Below are 23293 nucleotides of genomic sequence, written 5' to 3'. Positions count from 1 at the left end.
ATGCTGTGCAAAGAATGCTATGAGTGTTGAGCAACAACAGGGAAAGGGAAGAAGTTAGAAGGTTACTGCAGTAGTCTAAAAAAGAGACAGCAGTGGTGTGGGCAAGAGTGTTATGGAAGATAAATTAATGGACCGGCGTATAGTTAACAGACCTTGCTTATGAATGATACTGGGGTGAAAAGAAAGAGAAGAATCAAAACTTTGGCTTAAAGAATTAGGTGGATAATGGTAACTTTACAAAGATTAAAAAAAAAAAAGGCAAGTTGAGGGAAGAGAGAAAAAAATCAATAGTTTTGTTGTGACTAAGAGTACCCAGTATACATCTACATGGACATGTCAAGCTGACAAGAAATACAAGTGGAGTTCTGGGGATAGGTAAGGACAAAAGATAAAAGCTATAGCTTTGAAAAACTTGGGAATCAGGTTGCTTTCTAAAATTTAAACTTTGCTTTGAATCAACAAACAATAAATCAGAACAGATTAAAGCAAAGAAACCAAATGGCTTCCAGAGCAGCTACACTTTACTACAGCCTGAACGAAGGCCTGACTTTCCTGAAGAATGCCACAGGCTAGTCAATCCTGGGAGGGGCAGAAAAGGAAGGTCGCCAAGGCTGGTGTTGGCAGCACCTATCCAAGCACACACCAGGGCAGAGAAGAGGAAAGACACTGCTCTGCCGGGCAGGTCCCCTGAATGTATCCTACTTGTTCACCCCCCAAATTCCAGGCTTGTGTATGCACTGCTCCTATTCCTTCACTTTGACATTTCACTTGCCACCACCTGGTCACCCTTCAAGTCTCAGATGAGATGCCACTTTCTCAGGAAGCTGTCCCTCACTCCGTCAGAGATTACATGCCCTCCTCAGGGTTCCCAAAGCACCACAGCTTGCCACACTCTTGTTATTATCACTGCCTTATTGCCTTGTCCATCTCATCCTCTACATCATAAGCCCTTGAGGGCACGGACTGTTTTGCTCACAGTTTGATCCTCTGCCTCCAATCATACCACCTGGCGTACCACACATCCTCAAAAAATGCTGGATAGATGGATAGAAAGGGAGGGAAAGAGAGAGGTATCAAGAAAAAGAGCCAGAGACCAAGAATATGCAATATTCTATTCTCTTTGTTAGAAATAACATCCTATTAACATAAAAGAAATGGGTAAAGTCACCAGAATTTTCAAAGTAAATTTGAGAAGCAGTGATATTTTAAAAAATGGTTTTCTTTCTTCTCAGAGATAAATCCAATGAAATATTCTAAAAAAGTAGACAACATTTCATATTATTTTATCTTCAAAAAAGGCGCATGTTGGGATATCCAGATATTCTTTGCCTCCTGAGGTGAGAAAAAGATAAAACAGGAAGCACATACTACTATCTATGAACTATTCTTGCCAAGAGTTGGCCCTAAATCTAATCAAGTACAAAATCTAATACCAGTTTATAGGAGAAAGAAAAATATGTTAAATAATGCCACAAGGATGAAGAAGTGAGAAATTCTATGTGATAAGTGATTCCATTTTGTCAACAAAAAAGTGATACGGGGGAGAGGGGTGATCTCTGATTAATATAAAATATTTGTCAACAAAACTGTGTGGGCTTCATTTGATCCCACTGTGGAGGAGAAAAGTATAAGATATTTTTGAGACAATCAGGTTAATGTGAACATGAACTAGCCAAATAATTTATTAAGGAACTACTGTCAATTTTGTTAATTTTGTGATAAATCAAATATAAGTGAATAGGTGCTGGGTGTTTGTGGGTTGTTTTTTTAATTGCCTTTTTAAAAAGAAATCCATACTGGAATATTTACACATGAAATGATGCCTGGATCGTGCTTTAAAATACCCCAACCCTCCCCACCCACTGACTCATCCAGAAAAGGAGGAGAAAATCAATGGAACAATACTGGCAAAACATTGATCATTACTGAAGGAGGGTAATGGTCACACAAATGAACAAAGGTTCATCAGTGCATTCTCTCAGCTTTTGCATATTTGAAACTCTTCCCTTCCACAATTTTTTTTTAAAGTTTACTTTTATGAAGAGAATCTAGTATCCTTTTAAGATAGTGCTATTAAAACTCTCTCAGGAAGAATAGGACTCAATGTGTCCACATCAGAAAACTAAAAAAGAAGTCTAAGTTATACCATTTAAACACAACCATTACCAAAATAAAAATCTACTTTGAGTTTCTGCTCTGCAGGTTTAAGTAAGTATCTTTAAGTATCCTTAAGCTGCATTTTCACCTGGATGAAATTAGCTGAGGGTTAACCGGTCCAGGCCACAAATCAGATTTTCTAACCTTCTGCTATTGAGATGAGGATCTTACATACGTTTTCATGTTCATACTTTAATTATTACCGTTTGAAATGATGTGATATAAATTCTTGCCTATAAAAAATTTTTAGATCATTTGTTATAAAATATGTATGAATTTTGCTTTACAAATATTTCAATATTCTAACAGTTTCATCTGACTATATACCAATCAGTGAAATAAATAGTAAGTCCTCATGTATCTTTTGGCAAACTGGACACTACTAGGCCTCCAAGCCTCATACAATCATGTACATTTACAATCAGGCAGTTTTTATTCCTCATGATGGAGAAAGGTAATACATTAACACTTACAAATAGTTCTGCTAGTGTTTTTGTCCAGGGCTGAAGTTTTTACTTCTTCAAGTTCTGAATTTAAAAAAGATAAAAGATGCTTTTAGAAATTCCTTCTTTTCCATGAAAATCCTTAAATACTTAAAATACACTTTCTGAATTTTTCTCTAACATAGTTTTAGTTCTATTAGAACATTGCCTGAACTAATTAACAAGGTATTTGTTGCAAGATAATAAATCCTACATTACTATTCTGATCATCATCACTCTAATCACCAATCATTAGTCTATGGGTGTTGTTTATAGATGCTCAATGAAAAAGGATTTCTGTGGTCAAGAAGTTTGGGGAAAGCCAAGTATTATATCATCTGTGGAGATTCACAATTCACATTAGCAGAGTATAAAGGCTCTAAGGAATGCTTAAGTAATGAAACTTATCTGAGCCAGCGGTCCCCACTCTCACATAAAAAAGGAACATTTTCTTGCCAGTAACACCCGTTAGCATTTGATATAGTACAGATATGTTTTCTGTTGCAGTTTTTTAAATGTAGTAGGTGGAAAACCACACAAACACATTAGGATCACATATTAAAGTAAGAGTCATAAATTGGATAACTGGGGTAGCCAGAAGTATGACAACAAAATGAAAAGGGTGGCACTATATTAAACTTAAGTTAAAACAGAATAGAAAATTATGCTGTTAATGTTAATTTTCATGTACACATTAAAGAAAATGGAGAAAGTATGAGATCATTCTGAATGTCATCTAACCATTAACCTCAGTGGATACTAACAGTGGTGGGCTCCATTGATCACATCATATTTGGCCATCATTTTGCCTTTAGATATTAAGAGACGAGGCACCATGGTACAGTCAGAACACCCTCCCTAAGCATCAGGAACAAGGCTTCTACACTCCTGACTAGCTGTGCAAACTTAGGTGGCCTCTCCAGGGACAAGTCTCCTCACATCAATTATATAATGACTAGGCTGAACTAGTCTCTAAAGTCCTCTTTGGCTTTAAAATTGTGTGAAAGTACATACATAACCGAATATACTAGAACTATAAAATATATCAAAACAGTGAAAATAAAAGGTGCCTGCTAACTTTCCATTTAAAAAATGTCCACTCTAAGGCAGTACAGCTCTTTTATTGGCATCTATCTGGACATTAGCCATGATAACTCACTTGCTGGCCCAAGTATTTTCCTAACCCTTAGCACTAACTTCAATTAGGAAATGTGTTAAGACAGAATTTAACAACAGAGCTAAGAGCACGAGTTTGCATGCAGCTGCACCTCTTAGCTGTCTGACCTTGGCAAGTTAGTCAGATTCTCTAAGCCTCAGTTTCCTCTTCAGAAAATGGAGATAATGACAGAAACTGCTGCTTAGAATTGTCACAAGGACTAAATAGGTTCAGTGCATGTAAAAGCACTTTTAACATAGTACAAATGCACAGTACGAGGCACTCAATTTTAGAGGGCTTTATTTTAGTTCCCTCCCCCCACCCCACATCTTAGTAACCATCTGTACATTAAGTGAAAGAAAGCGCAAATTCAGGTCACTTTACCTCTGTGCAACTTAAAGTGAATGGATTGGACAATCTTTCAGGAAAACTCTCAAATTCTTTCATCTATTGCCCATGGGAATTCTCATAGCCACTGTCATTTCTTGAGTACCAGATTATTCAAACCCAAAGCTATTAACATTTATTAAGTACCCATACACAGTATTCTAAGATTTAGGTTTGATTCAATTAACCAAAAAGAAAATAAATAAGAACAACTTCTGAAACAGGTTATCATGCCCATTTTACAACTGAAAAAACTGAGACCTAGGTTAAACAACTTGTCCAAATATCCTGCCAAGTATATCCAGCCCCAGGACAACTGAGCCATAGTATTGTTATAAGACAAACACAGTTAACACTGAGTTACTCAGGGGCCCCTATCAGAATTACTTGACTTCTTTACCTCTTTAATACTATTTCACATTCTTAATGGAATTAGCATTTCTGATAAAAGATTTTGAGAAAGCAGGGCCTGAGTGAGATTCCTGGCAACAAGGTAGCTATCAGGCAATTTTCTCAGAATTTCATTTGTTAGTGCTTTTTCTTTTCTCATTTGCTACTATAATCAAGATTTGGTCACAAATCTAGAAAAAGATGACAAAATGTATTTTTGACATCTATATAAAACATACTTTGGTGAATAAATTCCTTACTTTTGTAGCACATTTTCCTTCGTTTAAAATTTAAGACTGTAAAGTTTTTTGAAGAATTTACTGTCAAGTTGAGCTGCATTAGTATCATAACCTCAGAATCTACTTTGCCAGTACAGGAAAGCTCGACCCGAAACACTGTTTAAAAAACAAAAAAGAAAAAATATTTTAATTTCCTAAAAAATCAACATTAATACCTAGTATTTTACAGTTCTTTATTTTTGTTGCATAAAACTAAAAGAATATTTACATAATACTAAAATTTTCAGAGAACTTATCTTCAGACTACATACCTTTAGACTTCATTTATTATAGATATAAAAGTTAAACATTAAAGAACAAGCCAAGACATAAAAGAAGAGATTATTATCTTCAACTTTTTCTCATGATTTTTAATAGATTACTTTGTCTCATAAGTCCTCTCATTATAATATAGTAAAGCTACTGAATAAGGCAAACCATGCTACCTTACCAGTCACATCAGCAACGATAACAAAAATTACTTGATAAAAAGGAAAGACAATTTATCACCAAAATGCAATTATGTATTGGTCTTAACGAAGATTAAATATAAACCCATAAACTGATAACCTGATAAATCAGTCAACTGTGAATTTAAAAAATACAAAGCTTTCAAAACAAAACCTTTCTTTTTTTAATGTGTTGTGTTCTTTTTTTTTAATTTATTTCTGAGAGTAAGAGAGACAGAGCATGAGCAGGGAAGGGGCAGAGAGAGAGAGGGAGACACAGAATCTGAAACAGGCTCCAACCTCTGAGCTGTCAGCACAGAGTCCCACACGGGGCTCGAACTCACAGACCACGAGATCATGACCCAAGCCGAAGTCTGATGCTTAACCGTCTGAGCCACCCAAGCACCCCCAAAAAACCCTTTCTAAACAGAAACTGACTTTAATCAATTATTGTAGCAATGAGGTAACAGACTTTGGTGCACACCATTTTTTTCCAATCTTTCAGTTTAAGATTCTTTTCCTATAAATTTAGAGTATCATTCTTTTCTTCTTTTCAGAGAGAGAGAGGGAGAAAGCACACACTAAGCAGGGTAGAAGAAGAGGAAGAGAGAGAAAGGGAGAATCTCAAGCAGGCTCCGCATTTAGCATGGAGCCCAATGCGGAGCTCAATCCCATGACCCTGGGATCATGACATGAGCTGAAATCAAGAGTTGAATGCTCAACTGACTGAGCCACCTAGGTGCCCCTACAATATCATTCTATCTGTATGAGCATATGAAAAATATGGGCATTTCTGAACTTCTTTACTGACCCGTAAAAATGAGTAAGCCTCCCTATGCTTTCCTAAAGTTTAATGTATGTCACCAATAATGATGAGTGACTGCCAGAAAAAGTTCCACAGTATTGTGGAAAGTACATGGCTTACGCTTTCAAATTTTAAGAAGTTCACTGTTCTTAAAATCTCACATCTTTAGGAGCTTTTCTCAAAAGGCTGGCTCAATAGTAGTTAAACTGGTATATATATGACACTTAAATCATTTAGTCAGATGTATTATGTGACTATCCTGTGCAGATGCTGTGCCAGGCACCAATGCTAGATGCCTGAAAAAGAGAGCTCCTGTCCTCAGGTTAACCACAGGCCAGCAGGGAGAGACAAGCACAAAGAATTACAAGATAATGTGATCAGTTCAAAAACATTTAAATTACAAGATCCTGCAGGGTAGGAAGAACAAGATCCTGCAGGGTAGTACGAGTAGGAGTTTATAAGCAGAAAAGAGGAAAAGGCAGTTCCAAATATACTGACGAGCACATGCAAAGGCAAGGATGTCAAAACCGCATGTAGTACGGCACCACTGGAATGCTGGGGCAAATGCAGCAACACAGCTAGACAGGCAGGTAAGGGGACAGGATAAACATACAGCACACTGGCTGGAGAGTCTGCAGTGGACTCAGTTGATGGGAGTAAGGGGCCCTGATGGGCTTGATGTCATTTGGTCAGATAGGAGTGTTCAGTGGTCATCCAGGCCATGGTGTGGGAATTTGTCAAAAACGAACAAGACCAGACACAGAGATCCATGTGGAGGCCAGGGCCAGCAATGCAGAAAAAGGAGATAAGGAAGTGCTGAGTATAGACAGTTCTGAAAAGGATGGAAAAGAGGGAATGGTTTAAAACACAGTGCAAATAATCAGTATTTTCAAAAATTACTTTTCAAAGTACTTATACACCTATGCCTATCAAGTAGAATACACTATATGTCAATTGTTAAGCTGTTCTTTTTGGGATATGGGGGACACAATTGAAAACAGTATGTTTACTCTTTCAGACTCACCTGATAAAGTGCGTGGAACTTCCCCCTGAGCAGAAATGTTGACCTGGGGCATGTCCATAGCCACAAAATTGTCTACTTGGAATCCCAGCTTATATTCAACCTGTAAAATGTAGAAATAAACAAACTGAATCTGTGGTAACAGAAAGGACACTAACAATTTGGCTTTACTGATTAACTCATTAACTAATAAATGCATGAGCATTTACTATTATGTACAAATCTAGCTCTAACAAAATCCAAATTGTCAGAAACAGTCCTAGGAGTTTTCAACTGGATAAAAACTCAACCTAGTGAAGCCACCCCTCTATTTCATGTCCAGAACAGTACCACCACTCTCCTATAAAATCTGCCAACTAGGATTCAGAAATCTTGCTGAAGACTACACTACCACTGACCGAAGAGCCCTGGAGAGACAGATACGAAAAGCCAAGTTGTTGAGATGTGTAATTTACAGACCACTGACTAGTCACCAATGTCTTCTCTAATTAATAAGTGCCAGGCTCTAAGGCTTTCCATGTAGCTGGTGGATGAAGGTCTACTCTATAGACCCACTCACTACACAAGATTACAAAGCACAGATTTCTCACAGAATATCTCTAGTCCAGCTTTCACCATGAAGAAAGTTTATGTTTGGATACCCATCTAATCTCTGAATCTATTTTTCAAGTGAGTCGGTATCCAGAAAGGAAAAGATGTGACTATGAAGGCATCACTGGAACACCAATATTAACTATCGATACCTGGCCTACTTGGGGGCTTAACATAACCAGCCAGCCCCAATAATACAGCCCTACTGGTAGATTGATAGTCATGAAAGAAAACAACTCAAACTGCAAAACAATAGCTGAAATTCAGAATAGCTGCCACCTTCAAGGCCTTCAATGAGGCCTTATATTTCACATTACTCTTTGAACAGCCCACTGGGGTCTTGATAAGAACAGGTACTCCTCTCCCATTAACTGGTCACATGGGTGGTTTTGGTGGAGAGATAGAATTGGCAGAAGGCAAGGGGCAGTGGACTGAGAAAAGAGTGATAGGAAAGAGGTTTATGAAACCATTCTTTAAGAAATTTAACTAGGAAAAATGGAACCAGGTTGGGAGTGGTGTGAGAAAGAGGTGACAGATTCTAAAGCTTTTCTTTCTTTTTTCAATGGGCAGTATTAAAATGTGTTCATATGCTAATGAAAAAAGCCAACGAAATGGGACATAATAAAGATGAAAGGAAATAGGAAGAGAGTACCATCCTAGCTTAGAAGGAAAGGGATGGACCTGGACATTGGCTGGGGCAAAGGGTGTTTATCAACGGATAAGAAGGGTTCAAGCCAAAGGATTTAACTCTCACTGTGGGTGTCTTTTCACACGTTCATACTTGAATGTCCCTAAACACTGTAGGGGTATAAATCATATTATTACCTTACAGTTAAGATACATAGACAAACAACTGTTAAAGGCTGTATTTGGGAAGTGCCATGTTCACAACAAAGAAAATGGTCTTGCTGCTGCCTATCACTGACTTTGTGGTACCTCAGGCTAGTCAGTGTTCACTCTTACCCTAGCACACCACACTTGTCACTGCCACCAGGGGGTGCTAGAGAGCTAGCTACACCGTTGTTGTGTTTGGGCCAAGAAGGAGCAGACTTTCCAGCAACACTCACTAACTATAACACTACAGAATGCATTGACTATATTCCTGTATCTATGCTGTCTTTGAATAGGACAATACATGAAGTGCAAGTGCACAAAAGAAATTAAGCATAATCAGTAAGAATTGGATAGGAACCATGAGACTGTGTGACCTTTAGGTATATTAACTTTCCTGAGTTTCAGTTTTTGTAAAATAAGGTAACACACTATGAGGATCAAAGAGGATAATTAAGACAACACACCTGTCAGCTTGGCACAGGTCCCCTGACAAATGCAGACCGCAGTGGCATCAGCTGTCATTCCAGAGTAGCTACCCTACTGCCCCATTGTGCTTCCCCTATAAGCACCAGCCTACTACTAACCCCAGAGACTGACACAAGTAAGCCTTCCAGTGCTCTGCCAAGAACTTGCTGCAGTCCTTCTGTTTTGTCCTCCATCTTGGGACCCCTCACTATTCTAAACAGTCCCTACACTCTCAGCCTTTTCACAAATGTCTTCTCCACCTTCTCCTACAACCTGGCTTTCCTCAGATCTCTTCTCCCTGCCTATCATTAGTTCTTACAACACCTAACCCTTAGGGTCTAGACAATAGGGTCTGCATTCTTTTAGGGTCATTAGGTCCTTTCTAGACATCCTTCCCTCATGAGAAATCCCCTATACCCTGAAGCTCACAAATTCTACTCAAGATGGCTATTTCTCATGCCGTAAACATCAACAACAGACAAAAACTTTGCAGAGGCCTTGGACCTTGGCTCACTTTGTCTCCTGTCACCTTCCCGGGTGGGCTTCAATATTACAGTATTCAGTAAACCTACATGACAAAGAATTACTCCAGAACCAAAACAAACACAAAAATCCCACCCTATCAAAGACCCCATCACTACCTCTGATTCCTATAAAACCAGTTCTTTGTCTCCATCACTGATTCAGCCAACATTTATGAAACACATGTGTAAGCCAATGGCGGTGTACAGAACTGGGCTACAGTGGACAATTCAGCTATTTCCCTTCTCTCTGATCCAGCCAGTGGCCTGGTTTCACTTTCCTACAGACTATGCCCCGAAGACTACAAGGTTACTGACATGATAACTGGTTCATTCCCCTCCATACTCTTAGAGGGCCGCACCAGCACCCTGACCACCTCTCACTCTCATGTTGCCCAGCACGGATGGAGGAAATCCATTCCTGGAGAAAAGGATGCTGCTACACAAGAATGACCCCTAAGTTCAAGACAGACCCATAATCCTATCAGCAAGCCCTTCCTCACAGCCTCCTCTCTCTCCCTAGTCTACTCACTCCAAATGTCACAGGACCTCACCACTTCACTACCTGCTGCCCTCCCCACTTCCTCACTCTCAATGTTCTTATCTCCTTTAGCTAGCACACAAGGACCCCCCCCTTCTTCATTTCTTTTCAGCACCAGAGAGATCTGTTAGAGTACTCAACCTCTGCCCTCCAGCCCCAAGGAAAGACATATTCTCCTCTCCAAATAATAAACACTCCTCTCCTAGTATATTAGGTTCTAACCCGTTTCATCACCGATGGGATCTTGTATCATCCACTGGTCTCTCACTCTCCTATAACTTCAATCTCTCCCATAGGTGCAATTACCTACTAGACATATATGTCTAATAATCTTATAGCTCTCAAATCTAACAGATTCAAAGCGAAATGTATGTTTCCCCACATTTGCTACCTCTTTTATTCTAGGTCTCAGTTATCGTAAGCAGAGGCACAGCTAACCAGAAACCAGAACTTCTAAGAAAGCAGAGAGCAGCAAATGGGGTCACAGGCCCTAATGGCAATGTGGAGGGCAGGGGGCAAGACTAACACCTACGTATCTCAAGGAAGTAAGGGGGAAGGGAAATGAGCTTGTGAGTGGAGCTAGGGAGAGGTGGCAAAGGGACTGGGTAGCAAGTTTGAGAAGGCTGACCTCTGGCCAGAACAGCAGCCTGGAGGAACAAGGAGTATGAGAGCACAGAAGCCTGCTGTTTGCTGGCTCCCTTTCTGAGGGACTATCTACACATGTGAGGCATTCACAGGGCGGTTCTCTTCTCCCTCTGAAATCCTTAGGATATTAATTTTTAAACTGCAGTTTCTGGGGTCAGAGAACTGTAAATTTTCTCTACTTTGCCATGTATCAATCTACGTGGAATCTCACTTTCCAGTGATCCTTGAAGAAACAGATCCATTCTAAAGCTAACATTCATAAACTAGTGGAACAAAGAAAATGTGAACAGCAGTTGTTTATCAGAAAAAAGAGGGAGCCAAAATATTTCAGAAAAGAAGCTAGAGAAAATATAAATATTTGAATAAGCTAAAAAATAAACATTTTTGGTAATCTTCCCTTACTTGGAAACAAACGGCAATTGCCAATAGGCAGCTGATGAGTAAAGCCATTTCCTTCTGGAACACAGTACAGATTTAAAGCGAATGCATTTGCCTACAGCTGGATAGCCTTTTAATTTCTCTGAATTGACCAGAAGTGCTCCTTTTTCATAGAAATCCCACTCTGCAGGGGATACTGCTGGCTCTCCCTTGGGCTGCTGCAGGAACTCTGGACAAGTTCCCTACAAAACCTCCTGACAATGATGAAGAATTCCTGAAACCTGAGAAGAGATACAGAGTGGATGTGAGTTGGAGGAATATTCTGCTACATTTTGGTATATTTTTGCCTTCCAACTCTCTAAAATACCTACAGACACTTAATAGATGCAATGGAATGCTTTTTTCCCCTAGATATCAGAGAATGTTCCAGAATACAGAAGAACCTAATTATTTGTTAAAACCACCTAGTAATCTTTGCTTTTTTTTTGATGACCACGTGGCCTTGTGAAAGAGAAGAAATTACCAGTGTTTTTATCCCACCTGGAAATGCAATTAACCAATGGTATTTAACAACCACTCACTAAAGCAATCTGACACAGATGTCAAGAATAAGATACAGCTTCAGCCTCTGAGAAGACCATAGTCTGTTTCGCAAGACAAAAGCCAAGTAAACACTGAAGAACAACACTATTAGCAAAAGCTCTGATGTGTGAAAACTAACGTTAAAGTATCTATGGTGTGAACGGACATATCAAGGAGAACCTTGAGATTTTTGGAAGTGAATATTTTACCTCCTGGCTCATCTTAAAAAGCAAGAACTGAGAAATTCTGATAAAGGGTTGGAGTGTAGGAGCCACAGCCTTCCTCCAGAAAGTTCACGATCGCATCTCAGAGCCAACAAGATTAGGTGAAGAACCCTCTGTATCTCCCCAGGTGAAGAAGTCATGTCTCTCTTGCTCCCTTGTATGACTTTCCCACTTGAAGTCATCTCTACTTCCTGTGTCTTCTGCTTCCAATACTACCTTAAGCAAGTCTCCTTCCAAATCTAGGTCTTATTTTTTTTTCATAGTAAGTGATCAATAAACCAAAGTGCAACCATTTAATGTATTTTTTAGTGATTTGAAGGAAAAAAAGTTCAAGTCTATATGCAGGGACAGAGAACCTTTATCAGAATATGTTGTTCAGTGCTCTGCAAACTGCAGAAAGTACGCAGTATATAACTTGTTAAAAAAAAAATATATATATATATATATATATATATTCACACACACACACATACATATACACACATGTGCTTATCCATGCACAGACTATCCTTAGAATAGAAGACAGGAATCAGGTAACAGTGGTTGCCAATGGAAGGGAAACTCGGTGGCTGGATTATTTGGGGATGGTACTAGGAAGGTGTAGAGGACTTAATTTTCACTGTTTACCCCTTCCCTTATGCCTTTTGAATTCTGTACCATATACATAAATTGAATACTCAAAAGACTAAATTTTAAAATAAGCAAAGTTAAATTAATTACCAAAGAGATTATAACCTAAAACTGGAATTAGGAGTTGCACTGGTGGCCAAAGCCTGAAACTGAATACAAACATATTCCTTAGTTTTTTACTATAAAATGTTATAAGATAGAAGATGATTACTTTCCCCTAAATTCTAAACCCTGTTACACATGAACTTGTGAAATTAGTTTTGCTATATATTCAATCTATGAATTTCATCTATTCCTCCAAATTTACAACTTTATTCACAGTGAAATACGTGAAAAGTCCCAGATGGACAACTAGTGTCAAGTATACCCAGCTATGTTTCACACTTCTAGAAACAGGAAATTCACCACTCCGAAAGCAGTACATTCCAACTTTAAAAAGCTCTAAGTGCTCAGAAGATCCCTATTTGTTGAGCTGTGCCCTGTGGCTTCTATCTATGCATCTCTTCTGTAGTCAGTAAAAGAGCACCTGTAACCAAGCGTAAGTACCAAGTGCTATACAGGGAACACAGAGAAAGACGAAAAGGAGTTCCTCACTTTGAAGTGTTTTGCATCTAGGAGGGAGACAGAAAAGAAAATCAACCACCACAATACTGTTAGATTATGCTAAGGGTTATGAGGGAGGAAAGAGAAAGGTGCCGTGGGTACAGAAAGCACCTGACACAGTTGAAGGAAAGGTGACACCAGTTCTGAGATTTATGAGACGAACAGGAGTTAGTGAGGTAAATAAAGAATGGAGAAAGGGAATTTCTTGCAATATAAACAGCAGCAATGTAACAGAGTCCAGGCCATTCAAAAAATTGCCAAACAAAATGGCACTGAATAACTAGCTGGAGAGGAAGGAGAAAAGAAAGGCAGGGACAAGATCATAAAGGCTTCCTAAAAAATCAGAACTTTATTCTGGTGGCAACTGGGAGCCCTAGAGTTGCTTCTGAGGGTGGGAGTAGGGGGTGAGGGTGGGGCAGGAGTGCAGCAACAAGTCAGTCCAGAGGCAAGGAAACTAGTTAGAAAACTATTTCCCATCTAGTTAAGAAACAAAAAAGGCCCAAACTACAGATGAGGCATTAAGTCCAGAGAGAGGTAGGAGATGAATTCAAGGTATAATTATGAAAGACAATCAACTGGACCTGGCAGGTGCAGGAGAAGAAGTACTGGACCCCTTCTAGGCTTCTGTCCTAGATGTGTAAATAGGTGGCAATGCCCTCCAACAAGTCAGGGAACTTCTGCCCTCCCAGGAATATCATATCAGCAACAGTAGCCCAAATGTGCACTAATGATGGTATTTAAAACCTGCCACAGAAGTAGTTTAGAATTTATGAGTGAAGAATATGGAAGTACCATAAGAGCTATGCCAAGGCTCCTCCTGACCCAACATGTGTCCAGGCCAAGTATTGTTTCAAATATATATATTCATCTGAACCCTTACCTCTATCTACTCTTTTCCACTCCAACTTCCTTCTGCGACAGGCTTTAAAAGTCCTCAGACATCCACTATTAGCAATGTCAGATCCCTGAAACTCGCTCCACATAAAAAACATCTTATGTATGTGTATTTTTTAAAAAGAATGATTAAGAGAGTTTAATTCTCTTCACTTCTAACTGCCACATGGCACACTGCCAATTTTTATTCACAAGTCACTAACCATATACTTGCCCAGGTTAGATCATAATTTTTTCCTAAGTAGGCCCAGGAATAATCACACCCTATTCAACGGCAGTGGAGTACTAGAACAGATTCTCTACTATTTCATTCGATTTTTCACTACTTTAAAATATATGTATTATTTGCTTTTATATTTACCAACATTAAAGGTAGGAAAAGTAACAAAGGATTTATTATCAATTTTTTGGAGAATATAAAAAGATTCTCTGCCTAAAAGATGTTCACAGAAACACTGGATCTCAGAGTTGCAAGGGAACTTAAAATTCAACACCCACTGCTCCACAAATCCTTGAATTCCCTCTACAACACTCCCACGAAATAGTTACCCAGTATAGATCTAACCTCTTCCAGCGAGAAGAAACTTACTACTCAACAATAGCACTGGCTAAAAAGTGAAACCTAGTTCTAAACACAGATGCAAATACTAGTAGTTTAAAGGGTGATGAGGAATGGAATTTTTTAAATATAATTTCACAAAATCTCCCCACAATTACTTACTCATCCTAAAGGAGAACACTTTGGTAGAGAAACCTAGTGAACTGAGTGATCAGAGATCACCAGTAATAGGACAAGATGACATCATGTGTCCTGTGAAGGACAGCATTTTTGTGGTGTTACTAGCAAAGACATGTTCCTGAATCTAATCATGAGGAAACCTCAGACAACTCAAATTGAAGGACATTCTACAAAATACTTGGCCTATTTATTTCAAAATCATCAAGGTCAAAGCACACAAAGAAAGGCCAAAGAAATGTTCCAGGTTAATAGAGGATTAAAGGTACCTTAATCAACTGCATGCATGATCCTGAATCAGGTGAAAAAAAGAGCTATAAAGAACATCATCATGTTAATTGGTGAAATGTGAGTACTACAGATTAGATACTAGATAACAGTATTATATCCACGTTTAGTTTCCTGATTTTGATCATTGTACTTAGGCTTTATAAAGAATGCCTTTATTCTCAGGCTCTTGGGTGGCTAAGTTGGTTGAGTGTCCAACTTCAGCTCAGGTCGTGCTCTCACGGATTATGAGTTCAAGCCCCGCATCAGTCTCTCTGCTGTCAGTGCAGAACCTGCTTCAGTTCCTCTGTCCCCCTCTCTCTCTCTCTGCACCTTACCCACTCTTTAAAAAAAAAAAAAGAATGCCCTTATTCTTAGAAAATATACATTGAAGGGGCGCCTGGGTGGCGCAGTCGGTTAAGCGTCCGACTTCAGCCAGGTCACGATCTCGTGGTCCGTGAGTTCGAGCCCCGCGTCGGGCTCTGGGCTGATGGCTCAGAGCCTGGAGCCTGTTTCCGATTCTGTGTCTCCCTCTCTCTCTGCCCCTCCCCCGTTCATGCTCTGTCTCTCTCTGTCCCAAAAATAAAAATAAAAATGTTGAAAAAAAAAAAAAAGAAAATACACATTGATGTATTCAAGGCTAAATGGGCAGGATGCTTGCAATTCACTTTCATATAGTTCAAGAAGAAAGGGCGTGTGCATGAGAGGGGAGGGAAAGAAACAATGAATGATAAAGTAAGCAAATGAAACAAACCAGTAATAATCAGTGAATGTGGGTAAAGGATATATGAGAATTATTTGTACTGTTCTTATAATTTTCCTTTATGTTTGAAATCATATCATAATTAAAAGTTACCCCCACCTCTAAATAATAAGGTCACATAATGTTATGTAAGAATACTAGAAAATGTGTTAGTCCAGTTTCCTTGAAGAGTCCAGATGCTTATTCATTGAAAATGACACAGCTCATATTAAAATATCTCAGGTTGGGGCACCTGGGTGGCTCAGCTGGTTAGGTGTCCAACTTCAGCTCAGGTCATGATCCCACAGTCCATGAGTTTGAGCCCTGTGTCGGGTTCTGTGCTGACAGAAGCCTGCTTTGGATTCTGTGTCTCCCTGCTTTGGATTCCGTGTCTCCCTCTTTCTCTGCCCCTTCCCCACTTGTGCTCTGTCTCTCTCTCTCTCTCTCTCTTTCAAAAATAAATAAACATTAAAAAAATTTTAATGTCTCGGGTGAACCTTTTCTGAATTATCTGTACCATTTATTTTGGCAGTTCAGCATATCCAGGTTACCATTTACTACATGTTCTTAATTGTTTCGCATGACTTCTCTCTCTTGACCTCTGTTTTTGCAGTTTTCACCCTAAAGAGACCCATCTACTGCTAAAAAAGCAGCCCATGTTTGGATACCCCAAGGCAACAGTGTTGGACAGTTGAGGTGCTCCAACAAGGCACATATGTTTTACCCAGAATCCAAGCTAAGTCAACTTTAATCACATTACTGCAGTTTATATTTTAATGCCTGTATGTATATGTGTATATAATGTTTCTGTAACATATGCTTGAGTATATATACAGCTGATCCTTGAACAATATGTGTTTGAACTGCATAAGCCCACTTATGTGGATTTTTTTTTTTTTAGGAGAGCACAAGTAGGGGAGAGGGGCAGAGAGAGACAGAATCCTCAAGCAGGCTCCACACTCAGCATGGAGCCCAATGTAGGGCTTAATCCCATGACTCGGGGATCATGACCTGAGACAAAATCAAGAGTGGGATATTCAACTGAATGAGCCACCCAGGCGTCCCACACAGATTTTTTTTTTTATAGTACAGTACTATAAATGGATTTTCTCTTCCTTATGATTATTTTTAACATTTTCTTTCTCTAGCTTACTTTTTGTAAGAATTACAGTATATAATATCTATAACATATGGGGCACCTGGGATGGCTCAGTCAGTTAAGCAACCAATTTCGGCTCAGGTCATAATCTTGTGGTCTGTGGGTTCAAGCCCCACATCAGGCTCTATGCTGGCAGCTCAGAGCCTGGAGCCTGTTTCATATTCTCTCTCTCTCTCTCTCTCTCTCTCTCTCTGCCCCTCCCCCACTCATGCTCTGTCTCTCTCAAAAATTAACATTTAAAAAAAAATTTTTAAATATCTATAACATACAAAATATGTGACCATTAGTAGTTAAGTTTTGAAGCAATCAAAAGTTCTATGTGGATTTTCAACTGCAGGGGAAGCACATCAGTACCCTGTAACCCCCACATTATTCAAGGGTCAACTGTAATAATAATAGGAATATATGGATAGTTATATAATCATTTTTACTCACTGATTAGCAAACAACTATACTTAAAATATTTAGTGTTAAGGAGTGAATTGAAGAAATAAATAAACACCCCTATTCATTTGGTAAGGAACATTGGTTCATTGGTACCATCTTGGGAGAGGGAAGGAGAAATAATTTGGCAATGTTAATCAAAACTTTAAACACTCTGACCCTGCCATTTCACTACTTGGTGATAATTTACTATTCAAAAATTATGCCACAAGTGCACAAAATTTTTTGAACAAAGATGTTCTCAATGTATGCATGCACACACACACACATATATATATATACACCCAAGTACACATTCACACACATATTTTTTCTGTGTTTCTATATTCAACAATAACAAAGGTAGAAACAGTAACAAAAGATGAACTACCAATTGTTTTCACTATCTCTGTACTATGGATTTTGCCTGACAGATGAAGGGAAGGAAACTATCTCTAACACAGAAAGGAAGTATTGTTTGAAATAGTGAAATGCTATTAAAAATACATGTATCAATGAGGCACTTAAGAAATAATCATACATTCGGGTGCCTGGGTGGCTCAGTTGGTTAAACGTCTGACTTTTGATTTCAGCTCAGGTCATGATCTCACAGTCATTTTGTCCCACATCAGGCTCTGTGCTGAGTGTGGAGCCTGCTTAAGATTCTCACTGTCTCAGGACCACCATGAGATACTACTTCATGCCCACTATGGTAGATATAATCAAAAACCCAGAAAATAACAAGTGTTGGTGAAGATGTAGAGAAATTGGAACCCTTCTACTTTGATGATGGGAATGCAAAATAGTGCGGCCATTTTGGAAGAAATGGCAGTTTCTTAAGAAATTAAACACAATTTTACTACACAACCCAGCAACTTCCAACCTTGGTAAATACCCAAGAGAAATGAAAACATAAGCCTACACAAAGACTTGTATACAAATGATCACAGCAGCATCATTCATAACTAGTCAAAAAGTAGAACCCCCCCCCCCCAAAAAAAAACAGTAGAACAACCCAGATGTTCCTCAACTGGTGAATGGATAAACAAATTATGGTCTATCCACTAAAAAGAAATACTACTCGGGGCACCTGGGTGGCTCAGTCAGTTGAGCGTCTGACTTCGGCTCAGGGAATGATCTCGTGATCTGTGGGTTCGAGCCCCACATCAGGCTCTGTGCTGACAGCTCAGGGCCTGGAGCCTGCTTTGGATTCTGTGTCTCCCTCTCTCTCTCTGCCCCTCCCCCGCTCATGCTCTGTCTCTGTCAAAAATAAGCATTAAAAAAAATTTTTTTTAAAGAAATACTACTCAGTAATAAAAAGGAATGAAGTATTGATATCATGCTACAACGTGGACAAATTTTAGAAACATTTGCTAAGTGAAAGAAAACAGTCACAAAAGACCATACTTTCTATGACTCCAGTTATATGAAATGTCCAGAACAGGCAAATGCATAAGGACAGAGGTAGATGAGTAGTTGCCTGTGGTTGGGGGTAGGACTGAAGAGTGACTGCTAACAGGCACAAGGGACCCTATTGGAGTGACGGAAATGTTCAAAAATTGGATTGTGGTGATGGCTGCACAACTCTGGAAAACTCTGCACAAACTCAAAAAAATCATCGGACTATGTACTCAAAATGAGTGAATTTTATTGTATGTAAATCACACCTCAGTAAAGCTGTTAAAAGTAACTAGAATCTGACCACATTATATTCTCTGCCACTATATCCAGTGTATAGATAATTGTCAAAGTTGTCTTTTACCTTTTCCTTTTTTGTACGTTGTTTTCCATTTTAGTGTTAACAGCATTGTCACCAGAAATAAATAAGGAAAAGGAGATGAAAAATTTTTTAAATTTAAAAATATTCTCACTCAAAAATAAAAATAAACTAAAAAGAAATAATCATGCATCCATACAATATCATACTATAATAAGCCATTATACAGAATGAGTTAAATCTGAAAGTAGTGAAATGGAAAGATGCCAAAAGACAGTATTAGGTAAGGGGGAAAATACTGTACAACACAGGTGTCATAAATCCCCTTTTTGGTTAAAAAGGTAAAAAAAAAAGTGAGTTTGGCAGTGTGGGGGTGGCTCAGTGGGTTAAGCATCTGACTCTTGATTGGGCTCAGGTCATGATCTCACGGTTCATGGATTCGAACACTACATTGGGTTCTGCACTGACAGCATGAGCCTGCTTAGGATTCTTTGTCTCCCTCTCTCTCTGCCCTTCACCTGCTCACGTTCTCTTTCTCTCTCTCTTTCTCATTCTCTCTCTCAAAAATAAATAAACATTTTTTAAAAATGAGTTTGAAGTATACTAAACTATAAACAACAATAATTTCTGGGTATAGATCTACAAAGTCTTGGTAGTTTTTTAAATAATTCTATTAATACTTGGTTTTCCTAGTACTCATTATTGTTTCTAAGTAGATAAAAAGATCTATATTAAAGTCACCAATTTTAAATGACTTGCAACAAATATCAGGACAAATATCACTTTGTAATACTTAAAAAAAAAAAAACTCTGCTAGAGATTTTAGTAGCAAAACTATTTTTATTTCCCAAATAAAATCCTACTCAGTTCGTATATAATGCTAATAAAAGAAATTAAAGTTGATTGGAGGAGGTGGACTCTTCCCTCAGCTTCCCACTTTTGACGTATGAAAAAACTTTTCATGTTCGTGGAGCTCAGTCAGAGAAAATGTGAAGAATTCAGCTACAAGTAAGCCAGGCAAGAGGTTCATTACAGTTAAAGGAGCTTGGCCACAGCACACGTGGGTGCCTGCATCTGCTGTACCCTACTTTTACCATTTCTCCATAAATGGCAGAACTATATCCATTACATCAAACATGCCTAAAACAACTTCCCCATCCTCCATTCCTATTGCTTCACAATAACAGCAGTCAAGGGGAACCTGAGTGGCTCAGTCGGTTAAGCAACTGACTTTGGCTCAGGTCATGATCTCACAGTTCGTGGGTTTGAGCCCCACATCAGTCTCTGTGCTGACAGCTCAGGGCCTGAGCCTGCTTCAGATTCTGTGTCTCCCTCTCTCTCTGTTCCTCCCCTGCTTGTTCTCTGTCTCTGTCTCTCAAAAACAAATAAACATTTAAAAAAATTAAAAAATAACAGAACATCAGCAAGTTCAACTGTTCCCTCTTCACATTAGATCTGCATCCCTGCTTGAAAAGCCTGAAAGGATATAAATGTTCTGTCATAAACCTGACATAAATGGTGGCTACCTTCATTTTATAGGACTTGAGAAAGTCTAAAGGAATAGGCTAAAGACTTAAAATATAAATCTGAAAAGACTCAGTACTGCTACAGCCCACCACCTACTAGCCCTTTTGTATAGATGGCAGTCCATCCCTCAGATATAGGCCTTGCATTGGCATCTGGGCCTGAGTGGTCCTGTCTTGACATCTTTGGTTGACTACTCTCTTACCTTGGACTTTGCATGCCAAGTGAAGTGCAGGAAATTTGTCTCACTGGGTACTAACAGGTTAAAGGATAAGGCGTAGTGACTAATAAGGTCATTTCTCACATAATAAAGTTCTGCATCAAGACCTAGAAAAAAAAATAGAGAGAAAAGAATTAAACACCTAAAATTACAGTCAAACTCATTAACCATTAGGATTTCAAATACTAATAAGAATGAAAATAATATGGATATACAAGTGTATATCATGAATGTCTCTCACATATGCTGTCTAATGAAGCAGGTAGGACAATGAGTTTCATCATCATCAATAAAGATGAAGAAGATGGGACTAAAAACAATTAGGTAGCTATCCAGCTAAACACAGGTGTGTTAGATCCAGAACTCTGGAAGCCATTCTGTCTCCCGAGGACCAATGTGACACTCCTCCTTTTGGACCCGATCCTTCTCAGAGTAATGCCTACACACAAGAGCCTCTTCTCTCCGCAAAACTGATGTGGATTTAGGAAGAGAGATTCAAAATGGAAAAGAGAAAGGTACATAGGTGAAAACATTAGTTTAAGCCAAAGCCTCAAGACCCCAGCCAGAGATGGCCTCCACTTCCTCATCCGCACAACGTCCTGGCCGCTCTGACAGCATTTACCATCATACACTCACATTAGCTGCCTCATCAACACATGTCCTCTCCCATACCTAGACTACAAGGTGAACACCGTATTTCTCCTCCTATTCTCAGAACAGTTCTCTGAACAAAGCAGATGCTCAGTAAATAATTGTTAAACAAGTTAGTTCTGCAGATAAAGCAGAAATAACCAAGATGCCTGAGAAATGCTGGAGAAGCAACTCCCAAATCTCACTCACTCCCATATTACCTTTTCCATCAGGGCCACATCTAACCTCCCAACATATACCACATTCTCAAATTAGCATTTTTCTTTGAAATTGATTCAATTTTTTAAAACAAAAATTTTAAAGGAAAATTTAATTACTATCTTGAATGGGAAATTAGTAATTATTGTGAAAAAATACAAGGTAACAAAAAGAAATCACTTAAAAGGAAAACAAAACGGTATTACTAAATTCTAGCTAAATACTGGTGCCTAACGAGGCAGTGAGTGAGCTTAAGCCCAGTTCACTATTTACAAAAAAGTAAGGAGGGAGGTTATCAGCAAGTGTTTGACAAAAGTAAAGAATCAAACAGATGCTTTCTCTCATGATAACCCAAAAGAACTGAATGAATAAAAGCAGGATAACTCAATTGATTTATTGTTATTTAAATTGCATCAAGGTGTCTCTCTAGTACTGCATGACATATATATTCCATATGCTAGAGGGAAAGGGTACAGGAGAGACCAATCAAAATGTAAATCTCATTTTTACTAAGTCTATACTGTGGGCCTAAAACCTTGATGCAGAGGTCAATATGGAGATCTCCACACCTTCTATGATATAGATACAGAAACCAATAACTCTGCTACAGGTATGTCTCCTGTAAAATTAGTTTTCTCATTTCTGAACTGAATCTAAAACAATCATTAATCCAGAAATGAGATTTGAAGCTTACATAGGGGAAAGGAGCACTGTCTGGGTAACACTGCTTTATTCAGTTATTCTGTAGAGATACCAAATGCAATGGGACAAAATTAGAGGTTTTCTGCAAAAGACCCTCACTGCTAGCAGGGCAGGAACTGCCAGCAAACACTGGGAGGAGGAACTGGTGGTATTAGAGAAGGGGAAAAAGGAAGGTAAGAAGGTGAGAGAAAGGTAAGGGGAAAATGCAACAAGAAAGCTGGGTACAAAGAAAACATCAGCAATCACAATAATTGTAAACAGCTTAAATGTGCTTGTTGTTGTTGTTTGTTTGTTTGTTTTAAAAGGGGGGGGGTGCCTGGGTGGCTCAGTCAGTTGAGCGTCCGACTTCGGCTCAGGTCATGATCTCACAGTTCGTGAGTTCGAGCCCCGTGTCGGTTTCTGTGCTAACAGCTCAGGGCCTGGAGCCTGCTTCGGATTCTGTGTCTCACTCCCTCTCTGCTCCTCCCCTGTTCACACTCTGTCTCTCTCTCAAAAATAAATAAAGATTAAAAAAAAATTTTTTTTTTAAAGTCTATGTCTTATTCTAGTCTAGACTGATGCTGTTTACAAGAGGCACACCTGGAACAAAACTTTTAAAAATTAGAAAAACAGGGCACCTGGGTGGCTCAGTCGGTTAACCATCCAACTTCAGCTCAGGTCATGATCTCAGGGTCTGTGAGTTTGAGACCCACGTCTGGCTCTGTGCTGACAGCTCAGAGCCTGGATGGAGCCTGCTTTGGAATCTGTGTCTCCCTCTCTCTCTGCCCCTTCCCCACTCACACTCTGTCTCTCCCTCTCTCTCAAAAATAAATAAGCATTAAAAAAAATGTAGGGATGCCTGGGTGGCTCAGTCAGTTAACTGTCTTTGGCTCAAGTCATGATCTCGCAGTTCATGGGTTCGAGTCCTGCGTTGGGCTCTGT

General features: G+C 39.0%; 1 protein-coding gene across 3 annotated transcripts in view; it reads right to left on the bottom strand.

The window, feature by feature from the left end:
• The window catches only part of RYK (receptor like tyrosine kinase), a 106623-nt gene that overhangs the window by 48966 nt on the left and 34364 nt on the right, over positions 1–23293 (bottom strand). For all 3 annotated transcript variants that reach the window (XM_045037575.1, XM_023260545.2, XM_023260544.2), the window contains exons 2-5: positions 20807–20928; positions 7129–7228; positions 4833–4967; positions 2631–2684 (exon numbers count right to left, since the gene is read on the bottom strand). In XM_045037575.1, coding sequence (XP_044893510.1) covers positions 2631–2684; positions 4833–4967; positions 7129–7228; positions 20807–20928 — 411 coding nt within the window. The remainder of the gene's footprint in view (positions 1–2630; positions 2685–4832; positions 4968–7128; positions 7229–20806; positions 20929–23293) is intronic.

This window comes from Felis catus, chromosome C2 (assembly GCF_018350175.1).
Source record: "Felis catus isolate Fca126 chromosome C2, F.catus_Fca126_mat1.0, whole genome shotgun sequence".
NCBI classification, from domain to species: Eukaryota; Metazoa; Chordata; class Mammalia; order Carnivora; family Felidae; genus Felis; species Felis catus.
The sequence above is the reverse complement of the archived record's forward strand: the minus strand, read 5'-3'. Positions and strand labels throughout refer to the sequence as shown.